Genomic DNA, 23,789 nt, shown 5'->3' with positions numbered 1-23,789 from the left:
CATCAGATAGCAGGACTGTGTTATGAGGCACACTTCTACATCTACATCTACATCTATACTCCGAAATCCACCTGACGGTGTGTGGCGGAGGGTACATTGAGTACCTCTATCGGTTGTTGCTTCTATTCCAGTCGCGTATTGTTTGTGGAAAGAAAGATTGTCGGTATGCCTCTGTGTGGGCTCTAATCTCTCTGATTTTATCCTCATGGTCTCTTCGCGAGATATACGTAGGAGGGAGCAATATACTGCTTGACTCCCTTATGAAGGTATGTTCTCAAAACTTCAACAAAAGCCCGTACCGAGCTACTGAGCGTCTCTCCTGCAGAGTCTTCCACTGGAGTTTATCTATCATCTCCGTAACGCTTTCGCGAATACTAAATGATCCTGTAACGAAGCGCGCTGCTCTCCGTTGGATCTGCTCTCTCTCTTCTATCAACCCTATCTGGTACGGATCCCACACTGTTGAGCAATATTCAAGCAGCGGGCGAACAAGTGTACTGTAACCTACTTCCTTTGTTTTCGGAATCTCAGTCTGGCATCTGCTTTACCGACGATCTACTTTATATGACCATTCCATTTTAAATCACTCCTAATGCCTACTCCCAGATAATTTATGGAATTAACTGCCTCCAGTTACTGACTTGCTATATTTTAGCTGAATGATAAAGGATCTTTTTTTTCTATGTATTCGCAGCACATTACACTTGTCTACATTGAGATTCAATTGCCATTCCCTGCACCATGCGTCAATTCGTTGCAGATCCTCCTGCATTTCAGTAAAATTTTCATTGTTACAACCTCTGGATATACTAAAGCATCTTCCACAAAAAACCTCAGTGAACTTCCGATGTTATCTACAAGGTCATTTATGCTTATTGTGAATAGAAACGGTCCTATGACACTCCCCTGCGGCACACCTGAAATCAGTCTTACTTCGGAAGACTTCTCTCCATTGAGAATGACATGCTGCGTTCTGTTATCTAGGAACTCTTCAATCCAATCACACAGTTGGTCTGATAGTCCATATGCTCTTACTTTGTTCATTAAGCGACTGTGGGGAACTGTATCGAACTCCTTGCGGAAGTCAAGAAACACTGCATCTACCGGGGAACCCGTGTCTATTGCCCTCTGAGTCTCGTGGACGAACAGCGCGAGCTGGGTTTCACACGATCGTCCATCTCGAAACCCATGCTGATTCTTACAGAGTAGATTTCTAGTCTCCAGAAAAGTCATTATACTCGAACATAATACGCGTTCCAGAATTCTACAACTAATCGACGTTAGAGATATAGGTCTATAGTTCTGCACATTATTCGGCGTCCCTTCTTGAAAACTGGGATGACCTGTGCCCTTTTCCAATCTTTTGGAACGCTACGCTCTTCTAGAAACCTACGGTACACCGCTGCAAGAAGGGGGCAAGTTCCTTCGCGCACTCTGTGTAAAATCGAACTGGTATCCCATCCGGTCCATGGGCCTTTCCTCTTTTGAGCGATTTTAGTTGTTTTTCTACCCCTCTGTCATCTCTTTTTATATCTACCATTTTGTAATCTGCGCGACAATCTAGAGAAGGAACTACAGTGCAGTCTTTCTCTCTGAAACCGCTTTGGAAAAAGACATTTTGTATTTCGGCCTTTAGTCTGTCATCTTCTGTTTCAATACCATTTTGGTCACAGAGTGTCTGGACGCTTTGTTTTGATCCACCTACCGCTTTGACATTAGACCAAAATTTCTTAGGATTTTCTACCAAGTCAGTACATATAATTTTACTTTCAAATTCATTGAACGCCTCTCGCATAGCCCTCCTCACAATACATTTCGCTTCGCGTAATTTTTGTTTGTCTGCTGTGAAGCTCCCTTTGTGTCGGTCGCTGCCGTGAAGACAAAGACAAGATGGAACTGTAACAGCTTCCACCGCCGTTAAGGCATTCACATGATCGGGGGCTGGAACAGAGTTCTCCCCAGCCCTGCGCCGCTGGAGCGTGACGCAGTCAGCTGTAGCTGTTCATTCTCCTTTGCGGAGTTAGGGGCACCGGCTCGAGGCGCCTTTCTTCTCTCCCGAGACCCACAAGAGGCGCATACGTCACAGCACGTTACACTGCAGGTCTTAGAGTGCCGCCGGGAAGCGAGTAATTATTTGAGACGAGTTTAATAACTCCTGACGGTGCGTTTAAGTGTATGCAAGCTCTCGAAAGCACACGTCAAATCTAAGACATTTACATAGTACCTTTCCAATTACGTATTGATTTCCCGTGGGTCCTGCACGGAGCCTTGCATCGCAAGTTCGTTGCAGGGCCCGTATTTCACGTGAGCACCGGCTGGCTTAGGCGGGAAAACAGCAGTTGTCACGAACGGTCCAATTATAGGCTCAGTTGCACACCGCAGGTGCCCGATACAGCATCAGCGACAAGGCAGATGTTGCAAGGAAAACGCGTCAGGAGACTGTATCGGTGTATTTGTCGCACTCTCCGAGTCTCCAGAAATCAACACTCACTCTAAAAAAGACTGAATCAGAGTAGATAGGAGACAATAAAGAGCTTGTATTTACGCATTGCCTTCTTCTGCTGCACGTACATCCGTCTCCGGTAGGGAATCACGGGCCCTATGACCTACTCGAACTAAAAAGTGGGATAGCTTGGAGACTGATTGATGGAGAAGAAGTTTGATGAAGATCGACGGAGAAAAGGGAAGGATTACAGATGGTGTGGCGAACAGTAAGACGCAAATGGAGGCACAGTTCTCAAGAAATGTCATGGACAACAGCCACATCTATAAGTAACATCTTTCACTGTAACTTAAAATCACTCGTTGGATTCCCTGCATCTTTGATTTTCTCCTCTCCCTACTTTTTCCGTAGGGTCGGTATTACACACTGGCAGTAGTATTTTGTAATGGAGCGACGGATTAACAATCAACATAAGTAATATGCATCCAGTGCAATTTAGCCTGGCGCTCCCCGCCGCGCAGAAAGTCGTTTGCCGTAGTGTGATAAGCCACAAAAAACTACCCTACACCAGCCACTGAAGAGAGAGGGTCTGGCTCAGGCGAGGGAAACATTATATTCCCCGAAAACTTGCATAAGTATGCTGGAAGATGTAGAAGTGCTTTAATAAAAATTTTGTAGAGGGAAAGCTTCAGGACAATTAAGACCGAGGTTAGTACCATGCGTGTCAGTAGTTAAGGATAAATATGACGTACGGATTAAAGTCACGGTCACTGAGTTTAAGTTTGAAACTTTAGGGCCGAAAATTTGGGAATAATCGGAGCCCTCAAGGAAATTGCTAACAGTTACTATTTAGTTAGGTAAGTTTAAGCATTGGTACAGCAACATAAATTAGAACAAGAACAAGGAGTCACAACACTATTGTTCAGTTGGGCCCACTCTCTTCGCATCATGCAGCATTTCTCCAAAACACTAGAGCGGTGAGTTACCACGTGGATGCGAGATGAGGAATTAAACATGACATCATCAGATGGACCGCTCCAGGTGGGTCTCTCAACAAGCAATGTTCATCTTAGTGGTAGATCTACCAACAATAAGCGGCCAAGCGATCGACGTGACATAGCTGGAAAGTCTGTCCCATGTTAGGAACGTATCTGGAAGTAAAGGAATTAACGGAATTTTTATGGAGCGCAATAACATCAAATTCACCATGAAAGTAGGAAAAAACGATACATGGCATTTTCTTGGTGTCCTCATCCGCTCCAAATGGATGTCTTGGCCACAGCGTCTACAGAAAATCTACACGCACTGATTTATACTTGGACGCCATCAGGCAGCAGAACACGGCACAAAAGTACACAAGCACCGGTAAGTTGTGCAAGAACGATACCAGACGTCAATAATCTTCGCCCATGACATGAGTCAATTATGCAAGGTCTTCAGGAACGACAGCTCCAACTTTCAGCAAATAAATGGAGTGATATTAAGCAAGAATCACAACCAGATCATTTACGAGGAGCATGAAGAGAAACCTGCTTTTCCTGCTATTCAGTGCCTTTGTGTCAGCAAGATAAGTCGCTTCATGAACAGACGAAAAATAAAATCGATCTTCAGACCTCCAATAAGAATCCTGCACTGAGACTAGTTACGGACACGGCATGTCTCAGAGCAATTGAAGTCCACAAGATACCTTGGGACTTTGGCCAATCTTACGTCGTACAGATAGTGCGTTCTATAAAACAACACAGGAAGGAGCATGAGAGATTTTATCGCATATGCTACACCGAGAAATCCGCCTTAGCTGAACGTTCTCTAGGTAAGAGTCACTGAATGAAGTATGTAGAAACGTCTGTCGCGGCTCGCACTGTCGGCATCTAGGAGTGTATAATCACAAGTCACAGATTACACGCTTAATAGAGACTGCAGCCTGCAGCTCAGAGCGGCGTAGGATCCAGCGATCGCGGGGTTGCAGCTGGCGCATCGAACGTATGCCCATACATGGCGATGTCGTGGGCACCAGTGATGTCCAGCTGACAGCTAGCTTATATAAGGGTGCCTCAGCAGTCCATCAGCATTCATTTGACTTGACGATGGCCAAGATGTTCCTGAGCGTACCATTTTATCCATGTGATGCAGGTGTAAGTCCGAGAACAATGTATATGATTCCTAGCTGAGAAACCAGGCGTTTCCCATGAATTTATCTAGAGCTGTGCTTCCACGCACTTGCCTCGCAACCTCTGGCCTTGTGTTTCATATTTGCGACGTTATATCTCCTGAAATATGTGTCTTAGGGACATCATTTTCCAGGTACACCCAGTGACATATGTAGAAACTTTATTTATTGTGAATAGAGTCAGCAGCAGAGAAGTAATATAACTAAATGTCAAGCATGATGCGACAGCTTTTTACGCATCTAATTGTTTATAACGCCATGTGCCTTGAACAATGTATCGCAAAATGATATACTGTCAGACTTGCATTCAGTAATATACAGAGAGGTCCATTGATAGTGACTGGGCCAAATATCTAATGAAATAAGCATCAAACGAAAAACCTACAAAGAACCAATCTCGTCTAGCTTGAAGGGGGAAACCAGATGGCGCTATGGTTGACCCGTTAGATCGGGCTGCCATAGGTCGAACGGTTGTCAACTGCCTTTTTTTAAAAATAGGAACCCCCATTTTTTATTACATACTCGTGTAGTACGTAAACAAATGTTAAAATGGACCATTTACCAATTGCGGAAAAGATCGATATCGTGTTGATGTATGGCTACTGTGATCAAAATGCCCAACGGACGTATGCTATGTATTCTGCTCTGCATCCTGGACGACATCATCCAAGTGTCCGGACCGTTCGCCGGATAGTTACGTTATTTAAGGAAACAGGACGTGTTTAGCCACATGTGAAATGTCAACCACGACCTGCAAAAAATGATGATGCCCAAGTAGGAGTTTTAACTGCTGTCGCGGCTAATCCGCACATCAGTAACAGACAAACTGCGCGAGAATCGGGAATCTCAGAAACGTCGGTGTTAAGATTGCTACATCAACATCGATTGCACCCATACCATTTTTTTGTGCAACAGGAACTGCATGGCGACGACTTTGAACGTCGTCTACAGTTCTGCCACTGCACGCAAGGGAAATTACGGGACGACGACAGATTTTTTGCCAGCGTTCTATTTAGCGACGATGCGCCATTCATCAACAGCGGTAACGTCCGGCATAATATGTGCGATTGGGCAACGGAAAATCCACGATGGCTGCGACAAGTGGAACATCAACGACCTTGGCGGGTTAATGAATGGTGCGACATTATGGGAGGAAGGATAATTGGCCCCCATTTTATCGATGGCAATCTAAATGGTGCAATGTATGCTGATTTCCTACGTAATATTCTACCGATGTTACTACAAGATGTTTCACTGCATGACAGAATAGCGATGTGCTTCCAACAAGATGGATGTCCGGCACATAGCTTGCGTGCGGTTGAAGCGGTATTGAATAGCGTATTTCATGACAGATGGATTGGTCGTCGAAGCACCATACCATGGCCCGCACGTTCACCGGATCTGACATCCACGGATTTCTTTCTGTGGGGAAAGTTGAAGGATATTTGCTATCGTGATCCATATACAACGCCTGATAACATGCGTCAGAGCATTGTCAATGCATGTGCGAACATTACGGAAGGCGAACTACTCGCTGTTGAGAAGAATGTCGTTACACGTATTGCCAAATGCATTTAGGTTGACGGACATCATTTTGAGCATTTATTACATTAATGTGATATTTACAGGTAATCACGCTGCAACAGCATACGTTCTCAGAAATGATAAGTTCACAAAGGTACATGTATCACAATGGAACAACTGAAATAAAATGTTCAAGCGTGCCTACGTTCTGTATTTTAACCTACCTGTTACCATCTGTTCGTCTAAAATTGTGAGCCATACGTTTGTGACTATTACAGCGCCATCTATCACAAAGCGAAAAAACGTGGTCCAACTAAATCATTCATATTTCTTTACGAACTACACGAATATGTAATAAAGATGGGGGTTCCTTTTTTAAAAAAACGCAGTTGACCTATGGCAGCGCCATCTAGCGGGCCAACCATAGCGCCATCTGGTTTCCCCCTTCAAGCTAGACAAGTTTCGTTCTTTGTTCGTTTGACGCTTATTTCGTGAGATATTTGGCCCAGTCACGATCAATAGACCCCCCCTGTATATGTGCATACTGTCTGTGAATTGCTTCGCTAATGCATTTCGTAGTAAAGAATTAAAAAATTATAACATCATGTCTCATGCGGTGCTTGTAGCATGAACTGAGGAAAAATAGTAATCGAGGAACATTTCTTGGTTTGGTTTGGTTGGTTGTTTGGGGGAAGAGACCAAACAGTGAGGTCATCGGTCTCATTAAGGATGGGGAAGGAAGTCGGCCGTGCCCTTTCAAAGGAACCATCCCAGCATTTGCCTGGAGTGAATTAGGGAAATCACGGAGAACCTAAATCAGGATGGCCGGACGCGGGATTGTACCGTCGTCCTTCCGAACACGAGTCCAGTGTGCTACCACTGAACATTTTTTGTATGATTATTTTGTATGGGTTGTCAGCGAGAAAAAAATTAATAAAGGTTTGGACTGATGTGTAAACTTTGTTGCGAGTTGTAAAGGTGTCTTATTCTGAAATATTGGATAAATAAAGTCTGCGAAATCATGCGACACGGGCAACGCCACTTTTCCACCCCCACCTCCAACACTTTGATGAATATTAATTTTAACTGTAATAATCAACAGCCTCAGTTGCACCGCTTGCCTAGAATTTACCTAGGTTTCAGTCGGAATAACCCTACCTACTTCAGAATAACAGTAACCACCGTTTGTCCATAGCAGACATCGGCAAGCTAAAACTACAAATCCATAAATCATCGTCAGACAGTCAAAACTTGTCTGAATCTGCCTCGGCCCCACTTCGCGTCGGCGATGCGGCAGCCACGACTGCTGTATTGGAAGATTTTACAATCTGACGATAATTTATGGATTTGTAGTTTTAGCTTGACGATGTCTACTATGGACAAACGGTAGTTACATTTATTCTGAAGAAGGTTGGGTTATTCCAACTGAAACCTAAGTAAAATCTTGGTAAACGGTACAACTGAGGCTGTTGATTATTAAAATTAAAATTAATATTCATACAGTTGCTGACCGGGCCGCGAAAGGTTGAAGATATTTAACGTTGATGAATAGGTGGATCTTACCCAAACAGCAATTATTGTCTGACAGTAAGGTATACGTGTACCAAGTATGGTCGAAATCGGTCCACTGGTTAAGGGAGGAGATGGGAAACACGCATACAAACACACACACACACACACACACACACACACACACATATTCATACATGCATTGTTGTAATGTGTATGGATCAAAGAAGGAATCCGTATAGGAGACTAGCTGTATCCTACTATAGCCCATTAGGATTGCCGCTTTCGGCGCGCAATACAGGTCACATTTAGATCAACGTAATGACAGAAGAAGAAAAATTGGTATGATCGTACAAAATTGTTAATAATATACTATCACACCCGTTTTACAGTAGAAAATGTCAGAAAATGAACCGTGTTACAGGTCGAAACCAAACAAAACGTAACAAGTGACCTACACGGAGTCTTTCTTGATTACAGTTATCTTGATCGTGGTTCCCAGAGATGTGATGCCTACAGTTGTAATATTTTAGTTCTATCCGTAATCCAGTAGTCAGTGTCTATTTATTCGTTGAAATAAAGTGCCTGATGAAAAAGGGAAAATTCCAGGAGGTGAGACCGGATGTCTATGTAATTGTGTACATGTGCACACCATCGCCCGATGTATAAATGATTAACTAACTAACTCTTTACGAACAGGACTCAAAGGACAAGCAGTACCTACCGACCGCCGTGTTGTGTTCTGTTTGTTTTCGCCGATTTGCTTCACAACTTGCAAGATCTCATTCTTTTTTTACGTTTGGGCATTGTCTAAAATGTAAGTAAACTATTTATTAAAAAATTCTCCAAGTACTCTTTACACACTTTTCGATTTATGTTCAGCCACTGTATCACTTTCATTACTCATACATCACTGTTTGTTTTTGTTCATCACTGCACTATTTTTTTCGGTTCCTCCCTCCGTCATTGATAAGAAAATGACGTTCGAACCTTGCTTTACATGCCCCTACCAATGGGCAGGCCCACCAGTGGCGTATTCCAAAACACAGCAAAAAGGCTTTATATGGTTCATTATGTTCCAGAGCAGTCCACAACATTTGAGAGTGTTCTGGAATGTTCCACAACGATTTGGGATGATTCCGAACATTCTTTGATCTTCCCAAATTTTCCAGACTATTTCCGAACATTCCAGAACATATAGGATCATTGTGGAACATTCCGCAACATTCTGGAATGTTGTGGAATGCTCTCAAATTCTCTCGAAAGTTCTGGAATGTTCTCGAATACTCTCGAATGTTCTGAATTCTCTAAAAATTTCCAGATTCCGAAATGTACAATTGTTATCTTCAAAAGTACGGATTCAGGTAAAACTCTTATTCCTGGATGGGAACAGAAGGCTAGCACACCATATAATTCGCTTGATCGAACAGGGACGCGTTTCTGAGTTTTAGCGGTACGCATATAGAACACTTACTTTTATAATATTGATTAATTACCTATTTGTCTTTTTTAACTGTAACAGCACTGAGTGCTACAGATGCAAGATACGGAAAATCGTCCGCCAATACTGGACGTTTCGGGACTGGGTTCATAAAAGGCATAGAAATCATAATATAGTGGTTTTGATGCTTCAGATCTTTCACATAGTCTCGCCCCAATTTAGTACAACGTACAGAACGTTCATACAGTCAAGCGTAAAAAAGTAATATAAGTTCCTCTTTCACATGTTGTTCAAATTGCTTGAATACAGATACGTTGTCAAAGCGTTCGTATTTGATGTGAATATCTGCACATCGACGTTTTGTGATAAGTTAATATCGATAATGCTAAGCCTCTTCAACCCCGATTACTTTTCCAGACAAGATCTGTCCGTGTTTTGCCTTTCAGTCACGTCGCGATAGCCGTCCATGAGTGGTTTTTTGTTCGGGACTCATGGTGTGTGGGACAAACTTTGTCCATACTTTTCTCTTCTTTAAAAATTTCAAGAGAATGTCTTGCAGACTTGATTTAGAGATGTTGCTCCACTGCGACCTGTGACACAACAACCTTGACAAAATACAGTAGCACGCCTGCTCACAAATGGCTGGTCGCATGCACAGTTGCTCAAAAATGGTTCAAATGGCTCTGAGCACTATGGGACTCAACTGCTGAGGTCATTAGTCCCCTAGAACTTAGAACTAGTTAAACCTAACTAACCTAAAGACATCACAAACATCCATGCCCGAGGCAGGATTCGAACCTGCGACCGTAGCGGTCTTGCGGTTCCAGACTGCAGCGCCCTTAACCGCACGGCCACTTCGGCCGGCTGCACAGTTGCTGTTCACACTTTTTAGTTCAAGTTACCACAGTAGCTACTGCTCTGACGTAGCTTCTACATAAGAAATACAGTAAGTCCCGTAACTTTCACGATGGACCGACTACACTGAAATGGTGCACAACTGTTTGCATGAGTTATTACTTAAATTACAACATTCGTTAAACAGCTACTATATTATAAATCTGCTATTAGTTGCCATTTATACATCATCATACGTGAATAGCTAAATGAATGTGAAGCAGTATCATAAGTTTACGTATTCATTAACTACGAAGAAGCAGTGGTACTGTGTGTGTGACTGTGAGTCTTCTTAAAAAGTTTTCATATCGTTGACCATTTCTGTATGGTGTGAGGCATTCTTAAAATTCTTCTAACCAATCTGAAATGGTCCATTATGAATCACTCGTCTAAGTCTGTATTATAAGCACTTACTTAAAATACCTCAAACATTAATTTGCCATCGTGTCACATATTTCTAGTATGACAGCCATTTCCAGTAAGATTAAATGGTACTTCGTTAAAATTTTGATAAAATGTGCATCATATGGCACCAATAGATCAATTGCGATAAATTGAAAACCTCTCGCTGTACTCTACTACAATATGCCTTCCTCTTTAAAGTAGTCCAATCGTGAGAAGAAGATTGGTACTGCAAAATCATATACAATAAAGACAATGAGAGGACAGTCTAAACGTCATTATCGGTGTCTTACCGTCCAGGTGGTCGAAGTCGAGGAACTTGGTGGGCATCCAGGCGGACTCGTTGTGCGTCCAGTATCCGGGATTCGCCCGAGGCCTCGGTTCTGGTGCTGCCATCAGCGCCGCCAGCCTGGGTGCAGGTGGCGTCGACGCTGGTGTCGTTAGCGCCGCCAGGGTAGACACGAGGCGTGAGCGGGATGCGGGGGCGGACGAGACGCTCCACAAGGCGGGGCCGGAAGCAGCGGCGGCGGAGTGGGAGGGCGTCGCCAACGCAGCGTCCACCGAGGAGGAGGCCGCGATGTCGTCTGCAAAAGCACCCGCATGTCGGTGACAGCACAGTTCAACGCTAGAGTGGTCACGCTGTCTGCTGTGAAGCTTCTTAGCGTCTGACAGTTGAGGACAGACTAGCGACCGAAGCTGCAAGAAAGACACTCACCATTTAGTGTCATATGTCTTATAAGATTAACGTGCTTTTTTATTTCCTTTTATACTCGATTTGCCAAATAGTTCTTATAATTTACAACCCAGTGGTTACTAAAACATCAAAAGATCCAAACATATTGTAAATTCAGACCACCCCGGCCCCCATCACAGTTTCGTGTCTGCATATGAAGGCTGATATCAAGAAATAGTGTACAGATTTTGATACAATATGAAACGTCCCCTTTTGAACAATTATACATGACTGTGCTTAAACTGACACACAATATATTTAGCGCAACGCAATCTGACTTTCAATAATCCCTACAAAAGAATGGCCCTGACTAACATTAACCTATACCTTTCACAAATCACTTACCTCACAAAAATCTTCGTTACTCGAACTATTGCAATACAGCGAGCGCCACTACTGCCAGCTAAATAAAAGATTCAAACTACGGAAGGCACTAACTACTGATAGGCATAGTTAGCAAATGAAAGATTTTAATAGAGAACAAACAATGCATTTACCTCAATAGTGCTGAAAACTCATAATATACATAGCAGTTCATGACATCCAGTCTTACAAATTTCAAAACTCCGCCATCTCTCTCCCCACATCCACCACTGCTGGCGGCTCACCTCCAACTGCCCAGCGCTACGCGCTGTTAACATCCAACTGCCCAACACTACAATGGCAGACAACACTGCAAACTAGCCACAGACTGCACACAGTACAGCCAGTGATTTTCATACAGAGCGCTATTCAAAACTCCGCCATCTCTCTCCCCACATCCACCACTGCTGGCGGCTCACCTCCAACTGCCCAGCGCTACGCGCTGTTAACATCCAACTGCCCAACACTACAATGGCAGACAACACTGCAAACTAGCCACAGACTGCACACAGTACAGCCAGTGATTTTCATACAGAGCGCTACGTAACGTTGCCAATAAGAAAACATAAACAGCCTACTTACAACGATTTCCACTGTTAACCATAGAAAGATTTTTGTGCATATCACTATACATTATAAAAAACTATTCCTTCAGTGAGCACTTTGTGCTCCCCGTAATTGCTTCGGTTTATTCTGTATTATTTTTCTGTACTCATTAGGATGTTCATTCCATTCAACACGAACTTTAATTCCTCATTTCTTTGCCTGAAGATAGCACTGTCTTAATCGGATCTTATCACTGACATCATTAAACCTCTAATTTTAATGCTGTCTTGAATCTTGCTTTTATTTCAGTCATTGCTTCTTCGATGTGCAGATTGAATGCTTGGAGCAAAAAACTACCTCCTTGTCTTACCATTAATCCGAGAACTTCGATCTTAATCTTCCATTCTTATTGGTGACTCTAGGATCTTGTACATACTGTATATTATCTGTCCTCTCTTATAGGTTACCATTATGAGAATTTCGAACACCTTGCTCCTGAACAGCATCATACGTGAATAGCTAAATGAATGTGAAGCAGTATCATAAGTTTACGTATTCATTAACTACGAAGAAGCAGTGGTACTGTGTGTATGACAGTGAGTCTTCTTAAAAAGTTTTCATATCGTTGACCATTTTTGTATGGTATGAGAGACCTTGCTTCTACGATTTCATATGTTCTGTCTTTGTTTCTGCTGAAGCTTTAATTCTTTTACTAAGTCACTTGATACTGTTGGCTCGATTACTACAAGGAAGAGCGCTGACGTGAGAATGTCGTCATCAGTCTGGAAGATAGGTCTCGGAATGAGTGCGGCTTCGATGCTTGCAGAACAGTTTGTAGTGTCTCCGCGTTCAGACTGCTCCGCCCGAGTACTTTATGAAAGCGTCGTTTTACCGAACCAACCATTCTTTCCCAGCTAAGCGACATATGGGGCAATCCCCATCCACCTGTTAAGGTGTGCAGGTATCCTTGCTAGGGCCAGGGAAGACTCAGTCCAAAACGTTGCACTTCCAGTCTCACAGTTAGAATTCCTTCGGCGCTTCAAAACATCCAAAGTTACTCTGTTCTGTCTGGAGTTTTATAAAAGTATATTTCATTTCATTAAAGTTCTACAATTTTCTTAAGTGACGCAGAACCTCTTTTCAAATTATTATTTCAGCGGTCAAGTTCAAGCTATAGCAACCAAATGTATTCAGAAATTCCTTCGGCGCTTCAAAACATCCAAAGTTACTCTGTTCTGTCTGGAGTTTTATAAAAGTATATTTCATTTCATTAAAGTTCTACAATTTTCTTAAGTGACGCAGAACCTCTTTTCAAATTATTATTTCAGCGGTCAAGTTCAAGCTATAGCAACCAAATGTATTCAGAAATCGAAATGGAATACATAAATACTATGAACTACAGTTCTCGGACTTTACCATTGATTCGAGCATTTATTTCAGCTAGACTTCCAATGTATACCGCCTCAAAAATGGGTTTGCATTTGACCATGGTAATACGGGTATACAGTCTTTGACGCCAATAAACTCTTTTACGATGTACAATATAAGTTATCGTTCATATGACGTTTAATAACAAATTTGTTACAGGTATGACGGCTGTAGCTACTGTTTCAAGGATATTACGAATGAGACACTTCACAACAGAATCTTCTTCTTCTACGTGATCAGGCCCGGTGGACCGCAAGCTGCTGCAAGTTTCCTCCTCCATTATATACTGTCCATTGCTGCTATCTGCCATCCGTCCACATCTATTGATGCTTGGATTAAATCTTCATGGAGACCATCCCTCCAGCGCTTCTTGGGTCTCCCTGGGGATCTCTTTCCTGTAGGTGTAGAATCCACAAGCTTCCGAGGCCATCTGTGAATTTCCACCGGGCCTCATGTTCGGCCCACTGCCTTCGTTTGGCTTTGACCGTTTCTGCTATGGTGCGTTGCTGGCATAGTTCCTCAAGCTCTATTCTTAACACAATATCGTAGTAAAACTTGAAAACATGAAATATCGCCGTACCACAGAGAGCCATCTTTATGCCGTGAAACGTAGCACAAAATGACGTTGGCTACCACCTTCCAGTTTAAATATCGCTGAACTACGCATGCTGGCGAAATCATACACAAAACAATATTAAAATTAAATACTGTTTGCGAGAGAAATAAAGAACTATGCCTCAAATTAAGGTAAGTACTGTAACAAAAGTAACAAAAATATTGTTGTATTACTGTTTCTTCTATTTTACTTAGCATTTCAGCTCAATGAATGAGCGTGCAGACGGAGTGTTAACACACTGTATTCACCCTCTGAAAGAACGGGCTTAAATCCTCGTTTGGCTACTGTAGCTCACGTGTCTCATGCATTCCCTGAACCACTGAAGGTGAGATGAAAGGTGAGATTGTTCATTGAGAGAGAGAGCGAGAGAGAGGTAGAGAGAGAGAGAGGGACAGAGTGAGAGGGTGGGGGAGGGAGAGAGAGAAGTTGTCGGTTGCTTTAATAATACTTGTCCAGTTCTAACTATTGTTAAACCTCTCAAGATTTCTCCGTCAACTGACGTTAAGCCTTTATCTTTTTTCCTTCCTTTTTCCATTAAAAGTCTCAAGTTTCGAAGCTAGATAAAATGTGAGTGCTAATTTAATGCAGAAAAATAATGTAAACTTTCCCAGCACAGCAGAGTGACAGGAATTTTCAGGTATTACCTGATGGACACATTACAGACACGTGAAAGGAAAGTTTTATGAATAGTGTTTGTGTTTCCTGTATGTCAGGTTGCAGCTTCCTACTCTCACATAAACGCTTTTGTTCTAGTAATGTACGTTTCAGTATATTACTTACTATATTCCGATTCCTTAACGTAACAGTTTAAACCACTGAAATTAAGAAGCTTTTCAAATCTAGCAGATAAATACGAGAGAACTAGAATATTTCGAAAGAGTTATTCTTCATCGGCTCAAGAGTCCGTATACAGAATGTCATTTGGTCTCTCTTTAGTGATTATTCCTTCTTTATCACTAGATTTTGTGGATACAGTGAACGGACAGTGTCTTGAAAGGAGGATATAAGATGAACATCAACAAAAGCAAAACGAGGATAATGGAATGTAGTCAAATTAAATCGGGTGATGCTGAGGGGATTAGATTAGGAAATGAGACACTTAAAGTAGTAAAGGAGTTTTGCTATTTAGGATATAAAATGTAGACTGGCAATGGCAAGGAAATCGTTTCTGAAGAAGAGAAATTTGTTAACATCGAGTATAGATTTAAGTGTCAGGAAGTCGTTTCTGAAAGTATTTGTATGGAGTGTAGCCATGTATGGAAGTGAAACATGGACGTTAACCAGTTTGGACAAGAAGAGAGTAGAAGCTTTCGAAATGTGGTGCTACAGAAGAATGCTGAGGATAAGGTGGGTAGATCACGTAACTAATGTGGAGGTATTGAATAGGATTGGGGAGAAGAGAAGTTTGTGGCACAACTTGACTAGAAGAAGGGATCGGTTGGTAGGACATGTTTTGAAGCATCAAGGGATCACAAATTTAGCATTGGAGGGCAGCGTGGAGGGTAAAAATCGTAGAGGGAGACCAAGAGATCAATACACTAAGCAGATTCAGAAGGATGTAGGTTGCAGTAGGTACTGGGAGACGAAGAGGCTTGCACAGGATAGAGTAGCATGGAGAGCTGCATCAAAGCAGTCTCAGGACAGAAGACCACAACAACAACAACATCACTAGATTTTTATTTTAGTCTACTTGATACTGTGTTCCACATATTACTTTCCTCTACGATTCTGCGCAAAACGTCCCCATACCTTACCGCATCAGTCCACTTAAGTTTCAACATTCGTCTGTAATATCACATCTCAAATGCTACGATCTTCTTCTGTTCCCGGTTTCCTACAGTTCATGTTCGACTACTATACAATGTTGAGCTCCAAACACACATTCTCAGAAATTTCCTCTTCAAATAAACGCCTATGTTTGATATTAATAGACTTATCTTGGACAGGAATGCCATTTTTGCCAGTGCTAGTCTGGTTTTGGTGTCCTCCTTGCTCCATCCGTCATTAGTTTTTTGCTAACAAGGTACCCGAATTGCTTAACTGCATCTATTTTGTGACAATCAGTACTGATGTAAAATATCTCGCTGTTCTCATTTCTGCTACTTCTCATTACTTTCGACTTTGCCCGGTTTACTATCAATCCATAATCTGTACTCATTGAAATCTTCGTTCTATTTAGGAGACTATGTAATTCATCTTCACTTTTCCATATGACAGCAACGTCATCAGTGAATCGTATCATGGATATACTCTCACCTTACATTTTAATTCCACTTATGAACGTTGCTTTTATATCCATAATTGATTCTGCAATGTGTAAGTAGGCTGTTTATGTTTTCTTATTGGCAACGTTACGTAGCGCTCTGTATAAAAATCGCTGGCTGTGCTGTGTGCAGTCTGTAGCTAGTTTGCATTGTTGTCTGCCATTGAAGTGTTGGGCAGCGGCAGCTGGATGTTAACAGCGCGTAGCGTTGCGCAGTTGGAGGTGAGCCGCAAGCAGTGGTGGATGTGGGGAGAGAGATGGCGGAGTTTTGAAATTTGCGATACTGGATGTCATGAACTGCTATGTATATTATGAGTTTTCAACACTATTAAGGGAAATACATTGTTTGTTCTCTATTAAAATCTTTCATTTGCTAACTATGCCTATCAGTAGTTAGTGCCTTCCGTAGTTTGAATCTTTTATTTAGCTGGCAGTAGTGGCGCTCGCTGTATTGCAGTAGTTTGAGTAACGAAGATTTTTGTGAGGTAAGTGATTTTTGAAAGGTATAGGTTAATGTTAGTCAGGGCCATTCTATTGTAGGGATTATTGAAAGTCAGATTGCGTTGCGCTAAAAATATTGTGTGGCAGTTGAAGCACAGTCATGTATACTTTTTCAAAAGGGGACGTTGCATATGTCGACCCTTAGCCGAGGATACCTCATTGGAATATTCTGATTTCTTTTTTCTTGTAGTTTCTGTAATTAGTGTAGATTTTGTTTATTGCTAGCGCGTAATTGTAGAGAGAATCTCCTTTGTAGTTGCAGTCTTTCATTGTTATTGTGGCATGCATGTAGATTTGCACCAAGTATTTCGCTGCAGCGCTTGCAATTAACTAGATATTATTTTCAGTGCTATGTTAATGTATTCTCTTATTTTTGCTCTTCCAATTGTGTTTTTCTGTGTTGTCGTGTGAAATATTGCGACAATAATGGCGTGTGAAAAACGTAATACTAGGCTTCTAAGTAATATGAGAAATGACAGTGAAGACGAAAGCAGTGTGTTAGCGCCGCAGAGTAATGAATTAACTAATGTTCAAAGTAGTTCAAATGGTTCAAATGGCTCTGAGCACTATGGGACTCAACTGCTGAGGTCATTAGTCCCCTAGAATTTAGAACTAGTTAAACCTAACTAACCTAAGGACATCACAAACATCCATGCCCGAGGCAGGATTCGAACCTGCGACCGTAGCGGTCTTGCGGTTCGAGACTGCAGCGCCTTTAACCGCACGGCCACTTCGGCCGGCTTCAAAGTAGTAATTTGGTAATTGTGCATAGGGAAATGGAGCGGGCTGCAAATAATGGTGTAGGCAGTGAAACAATTAGTGAACAGGGAAGCATTATCGATCGATCGGTCGGCAACAGCTCGCCTCAGGAATCGGGAATGACAGAACACAATATTGCAAATACTGTAGACTTAGGTTTTCGGTTCTCACCGTTTTCTCAAATGAGTCAAGACACATCTTCCGCTTGTCAAAATGTGAATGTTGCCGGTGCAAATTCACTGCCGAAAAGCACTGAGGAACATGTTTCAGACACAAGTGCACTGTTATTACAGTTAATGCAACAAATGGGACAAAGGCTACAAAAGTTAGACACAACGCTTGAACAAAATCAGAAACAAATGGGACAAAATCTTCAAAAGTTAGACACAATGGAACAAAATCTTCGTAAGTTAGACACCACACTTGAACAAACACGTGAAGATTTAACTACTGAGTTACATAACATTGAATCGAAATGTCAAAAAGTCTGTAATGACGTAAAAACACAAATTTGTGAGCATTTTCAACCTATTTTTTCGCGGCATGAAAATGCATTACGGAATCACGAAGCAGCCATAAAAGAACTGCAAACTATTGTTCATGAAAATCATGAGACCTTGTGGGCTAAAATTGACTCAGTTGCATCTACCGATTCGGTTACGCAACTTGCAAAAACTCAGGAAAACCTGAAGGACACAGTAGATTCGATTTCAACACTGAGGAAATGTGTTCACTATCGGAGAAAGTCGCCGAACTTTCGGATCAGTTCACTAACTTATCCACAAAGGTAGATGATAATCTGAATGACACAAAACCGGTAGTCTTTAATGACACAGAAGAGTGCAAACAAATTAGGAAATTGAAACAAAATCAGAATCGAATTATTACGCAACACCAAAGAGAAATCCGGGAAGTACAAGATTAGCTGACACAGGTAATACAAGAATTACGTATTTCAGAGGACACTCGCGCCCCAATACGGGAAGAGGGACATAGAAATACGGAACAGACACAGAATAATAACACAGCGCATTTCGGAAATTATGAAAGAAATTGGCAAGGTGCACCGAATTTTGAAATGGAACCGCCGAAACGACGTAACAATGACCGATATGCGACTCGCCGACATGATGACTTTGACTATAAGCTGTTCATTACTACACGTAAATTCAAAACACTTAAGAATTCTGGCAACGACATTCATCCACAAGCGTGGCTCCATCAATTGTCTCATTGTTTTCCTCCCAACTGGTCGTTAGAACACAGATTAGAATTTATGTGTGGCTATTTAGAGAATGAACCAGCTGTAAGAATGCGATCGGTCATTCACGATTGTCACAGTGAAGGAGAATTTTACCATGCCTTCCTCTCAGCATATTGGTCTCAAGCTACACAAGACCGAGTAAAACATTTTGAACAATCTGGATTCTCCAGTCTTGTGAAATATTTTGAAGACATGTTGCACAAGAATCAGTACCTGTCAAACCCATACAGCCCCTCAGAACTCATCCGCATTTTCTTAATCAAATTACCTGAACATTTACGACATATTATTTTGGCAGGACGTTGCAAAGACGACATTGAAGCTTTTCAGGGACTCTTACAACAATCACATCCGTCACAATTCCGTGACGACAGAGATAGTAACTGGACACGACAAGGCTATTCTCACAACACAAATCGTGACCAAAACAGAAACCACCCGCATGACAACCGTTGGCAGAGGAGTAATAATTACAGGGAAAGATCACCTTTCCACGGTAGTGACTATCACAGAGAAAATCAGAGAAACAGACAATATGGGAAACAGAATAATTATTATCAAGGGAGACAGAATAACTTTAGACGCAACGGTCCAGCATGCAGTTACATTTCAGGGAGAAATTCTCCACCACGTGACCGAGAAGAAAGAAACTATGGAATCTACCGACATGACGATAGACGATATGATCGTAACAGCAGACCTGAATTGCATTAGAACTGGCGGGATTCAAACAGGGCGGGGCCCTCTTGACAGGGTGAATTTGTAGAAGTTAGACCTCCAAATCCCAATAACGACGCGTGCCAACAAAGAGACAGACAACGACTCGCACCGCAGGCAGCCACGTGCGCCGGCTGGCTCAGAGAAAAATAACATAGACGCTAACATTGAGAAAAATTTTAGCATTCTTTACTGATGTACGATATACCACATGATAATTCCACTGAAGCTGAAGCTCTGCGTAGTAGGAAGAGTAAAGGTTTACACCATATTTCACATGTAAAACCGTTTATTGAAAGATAATCTGCTTTTTAACTTTGTCTTTGCCATAAAACTCTTCACCTCACATTTCTAGTATGCATTGTCAGACTTAGAAACTGTTACCGTGCAACAATGTTTGAAGTTAAATATCCAGTCTAGAACCTAGGGAACATTTTTAAACAGAATTTACAAATGCATTGTTATAGTGAACAGATGACACAGTGTTGTATTTGTACATTCTTGCTTGTTAGCTGCACGATCACGTAACGACTATAAGGCTTACATGCTTAGATCATTTACCAGTACTGCTAATGAGATTTTAATGCATCATTTTGGTTTCCTTGAAAATACATTCTGGATTTAAAGTACTTTCTGTGAGATACCAGATGACACAGTGGTTAGTTTATGTGACAGCTACACGATTTTATCATGACGCTACTAATGAGTGACAATATACAATGTAGCTTTTGCAGTGTTTCTGTTTTATTTCTGCACAGTTTTCCTGTATTATTGTGGAGAGTAAAACATGTTTTAGTAGTAACTTTTGTGGTATAGCTACAATGAGACAGTCTTTTTCGTAGCACAACAATACGTTACATTATAGTACTTTCTTGATCACGGTAAGGTAGGTAATAACTACAGTATCCATACGCAAAGCATTTCACTTTCGTTTATGATGATTAAGTATATTGACTTCAGCAGAACTTTGCTTAAAGAGGACGATAACTACGACACTTCAACAGAATTATCTTACAGCAAGACGCACATTTAGCGCTACAGGACATGCATTTCAGAGATTAATTTTGTACTAAATCCATTTATTTTTCAAGATTTTTTAATTACAAAGAAAGTTTACCATGATACATTTCATTCCATTGCTGTAATCTGTAACACCTAAGGGTATAATTACATTAATCCTCAGGGGGGTACACGCTTAGTTTGTGTACCATGTGTGTGGCAAGCACAAGGAGCCCTAGCTAATATGGTATTTGCTAATACAACTTTACACATCGGTACCATATTTCTCCAACACAGAATTACACAGCTACCTGATTATTTAACAGAGAAACAAACATTTTTTTACTACATCAGTGACACATGTTTACGCAATTACACAGTTGGATAATTTCATACTAACGAAATTGTATTTTGTCTGTACTTTGTGAACTGTTCGTATTTTTTCAGAACCATTGTGATACTATGAAAGCTCTGAATAATGTATTTGGTATGGGATCATGATTTTTAAAGGACGTTGGAGGTAGATGACACTGTCGAAATGAGCAGAGGTTTTTTATTTAGGTTTTGACATTATTGCAGAAAGCTACAAAGTTTTTGAGATTTGACTGAGGTGTTATGATGTTATTGTTACGATGACTATGTGTATTATGCTGTTGTGGTATGTTTATTTTCAATAAGCTGATGCTATATGAGTTATTTGATTATGCCACATATGTGGTATGATGAAATATTGAAGAAGTGTCGACGAATAAGGTAAGGAATAATGAGTAGTGGTTAGGTCTCTGGCTTGTGAAAAAGGTTGTTGGAAACCAAGAATCGTACTTTAAGAGTTACGAAATGTATGTAAATGCATGAATGTATTAGAATGCCGCCGAAAATTTTTTGGACACTGTTATATCAATAGGATTTTGTTTCTACAGATTTGTAACACAAATTCTTGACCTGTGAAATATTTTTATATGAGACTGTCACTGTAGCGGAAACTGCTGTCATAAATATTTGAGTAAGAAAGGTAAGTGACCTTGACGTAATGCGTTCTGGGCGCCCAGCTGAGAGGTAGTCATCTGACAAAAGAAAGGCATTAGGTGCAAAAAAAAAAAAAAGGCCATTTCCTCGCTATTGACATTTCTTTGTCGAAAGCATCGCAAATACGACACGCTCAAACTTGAAAACATATGAAACGTCCCCTTTTGAAAAATTATACATGACTGTGCTTAAACCGACACACAATATTTTTAGTGCAACGCAGTCTGACTTTCAATACTCCCTACAAAAGAATGGCCCTGACTAACATTAACCTATACCTTTCACAAATCACTTACCTCACAAAAATCTTCGTTACTCAAACTACTGCAATACAGCGAGCGCCACTACTGCCAGCTAAATAAAAGATTCTAACTATGGAAGGCACTAACTACTGATAGGCATAGTTAGCAAATGAAAGATTTTAATAGAGAACAATGTATTTACCTTAATAGTGTTGAAAACTCATAATATACATAGCAGTTCATGACATCCAGTCTTACAAATTTCAAAACTCCACCATCTCTCTCCCCACATCCACCACTGCTGGTGGCTCACCTCCAACTGCGCAACGCTACGCGCTGTTAACATCCAGCTGCTGCTGCCCATCACTACCATGGCAGACAACAATGCAAACTAGCCACAGACTGCACACAGCACAGCCAATGATTTTCATACAGAGCGCTACGTAACGTTGCCAATAAGAAAACATAAACAGCCTACTTACAAATGTACAGACCGAGCACTAAGGGCGAAAGACTACATCCCTGTCTTAAACCGTTTTTAATCCCAGCACTTCATTCTTGGTCGTCCACTCTTGTTATTCATTCTTGGCTCCTGTACATATTGTATATTAACTGTCCCTCCTTATAGCTTAACCCTATTTGTTTCAGAATTTCGAAGATCTTGAACCATTTTGCATTGTCGAACACTTATTGCAAGTCAACAGATCATATGAAAGTGTCCTTTTTTTTCTTTAGGCTTGCTTCCATTATCAACTACAACGTCGGAGTTGCCACTTTGGTACCTTTACTTTTCCGAAAGCCAATGTGGTCGTCATCTAACACAGTTTCCTTTGTCTTTTTTCTGTGTATTACATTTGTAAATAATTTTGAGCATTAGCTGTTCAGCTGAGAGTGCGATAATTCTCTCACTTGTCAGCTCTTGCAATCTTTGAAATTGTGTGGTCGATGTTTTTCCGAAAGTCAGATGATATGTCACCAGACTCATACGTTTTACACAACAGCTTGAATAGTCGTTTCGTTGCCACTTCGCCCAATGATTTTACAAATTATAATAAAAAGTTTTCTATCCATTCCGCCTTATTTGGTCTTAAGTCCTTCAAAGCTCTCTTAGATTCTGATTCTAATACTGGCTCGCCTAACTCTTCCAAATCGACTTCTCTTTCTTCTTTTATGGCATCAGACAAATCTTCCTCTATATAGATGCCTTCGGTATACTGTTTCCATCTTCTGGCTCTCTCCTCTGCATTTAACGGTGGAATTCCCGTTTCTCGCTTCATGTTACCACTTTTGCTTTGACTTTCATATATACTGAGTCAGCTTTACCGAAAATCATTTATTTTTCGCTTTATTCATGTTTTTCATGCAGGTATTTCGTCTTAGCTTCCCTGAATTTCCTAGGGTATTTATTTCGTTCTGCAGCAAGTTGTATTTATGTATTCCTTAATTTACCTGAACATTTCTGAACATCCTTCTTTTATCGATCTTCTGTTATCCATGGTTTCCTCGCAGTTACCTTCTTTGTACGTATGGTTTTCTTCCCAAATTCTGCGTCAGTGCTTTTTAGAGATGTCCATTCCTCTTCAGTGTACTGCCTACTGAGCCATTCCTTATTTCTGTATCTATAACCTTAGAGAGCTTCAAGCGTATCTCGGCGTTCCTTAATACTTCCGTATCCCTCTCCCTTACTTATTGATTCTTCCTGCCTAATCTCTTTAACTTCATCCTACTTTTCATCACTACTACATTGTGATCTGAATCTATATCTACTCCGGAGTACATCTTAGAACTCAGTATCTGATTTAGGATCTCTGTCTGACCATGATGTATAATAACTGAAATCTTCCCGTATCTCTCAGCCTTTTCCAAGTATACCGCCTCCTCCTGTGACTCTTGAACAGAGTATTGGCTGTTACTTGCTGAACTTTAATACTGAACTCAATTAGTAATTC

At 41.2% G+C, this 23,789-nt stretch overlaps 1 protein-coding gene across 1 annotated transcript in view; it reads right to left on the bottom strand.

Annotated features, from left to right (window-relative positions):
- The window catches only part of LOC126416346 (hemicentin-2-like), an 856,604-nt gene that overhangs the window by 237,713 nt on the left and 595,102 nt on the right, over nt 1–23,789 (bottom strand). The window contains exon 3 of the mRNA XM_050084025.1: nt 10,677–10,967. Coding sequence (XP_049939982.1) covers nt 10,677–10,967 — 291 coding nt within the window. The remainder of the gene's footprint in view (nt 1–10,676; nt 10,968–23,789) is intronic.

This window comes from Schistocerca serialis, chromosome 8 (genome assembly GCF_023864345.2).
Source record: "Schistocerca serialis cubense isolate TAMUIC-IGC-003099 chromosome 8, iqSchSeri2.2, whole genome shotgun sequence".
Taxonomy (NCBI): domain Eukaryota; kingdom Metazoa; phylum Arthropoda; class Insecta; order Orthoptera; family Acrididae; genus Schistocerca; species Schistocerca serialis.
This window is presented reverse-complemented; position numbering and strand designations above follow the sequence as displayed.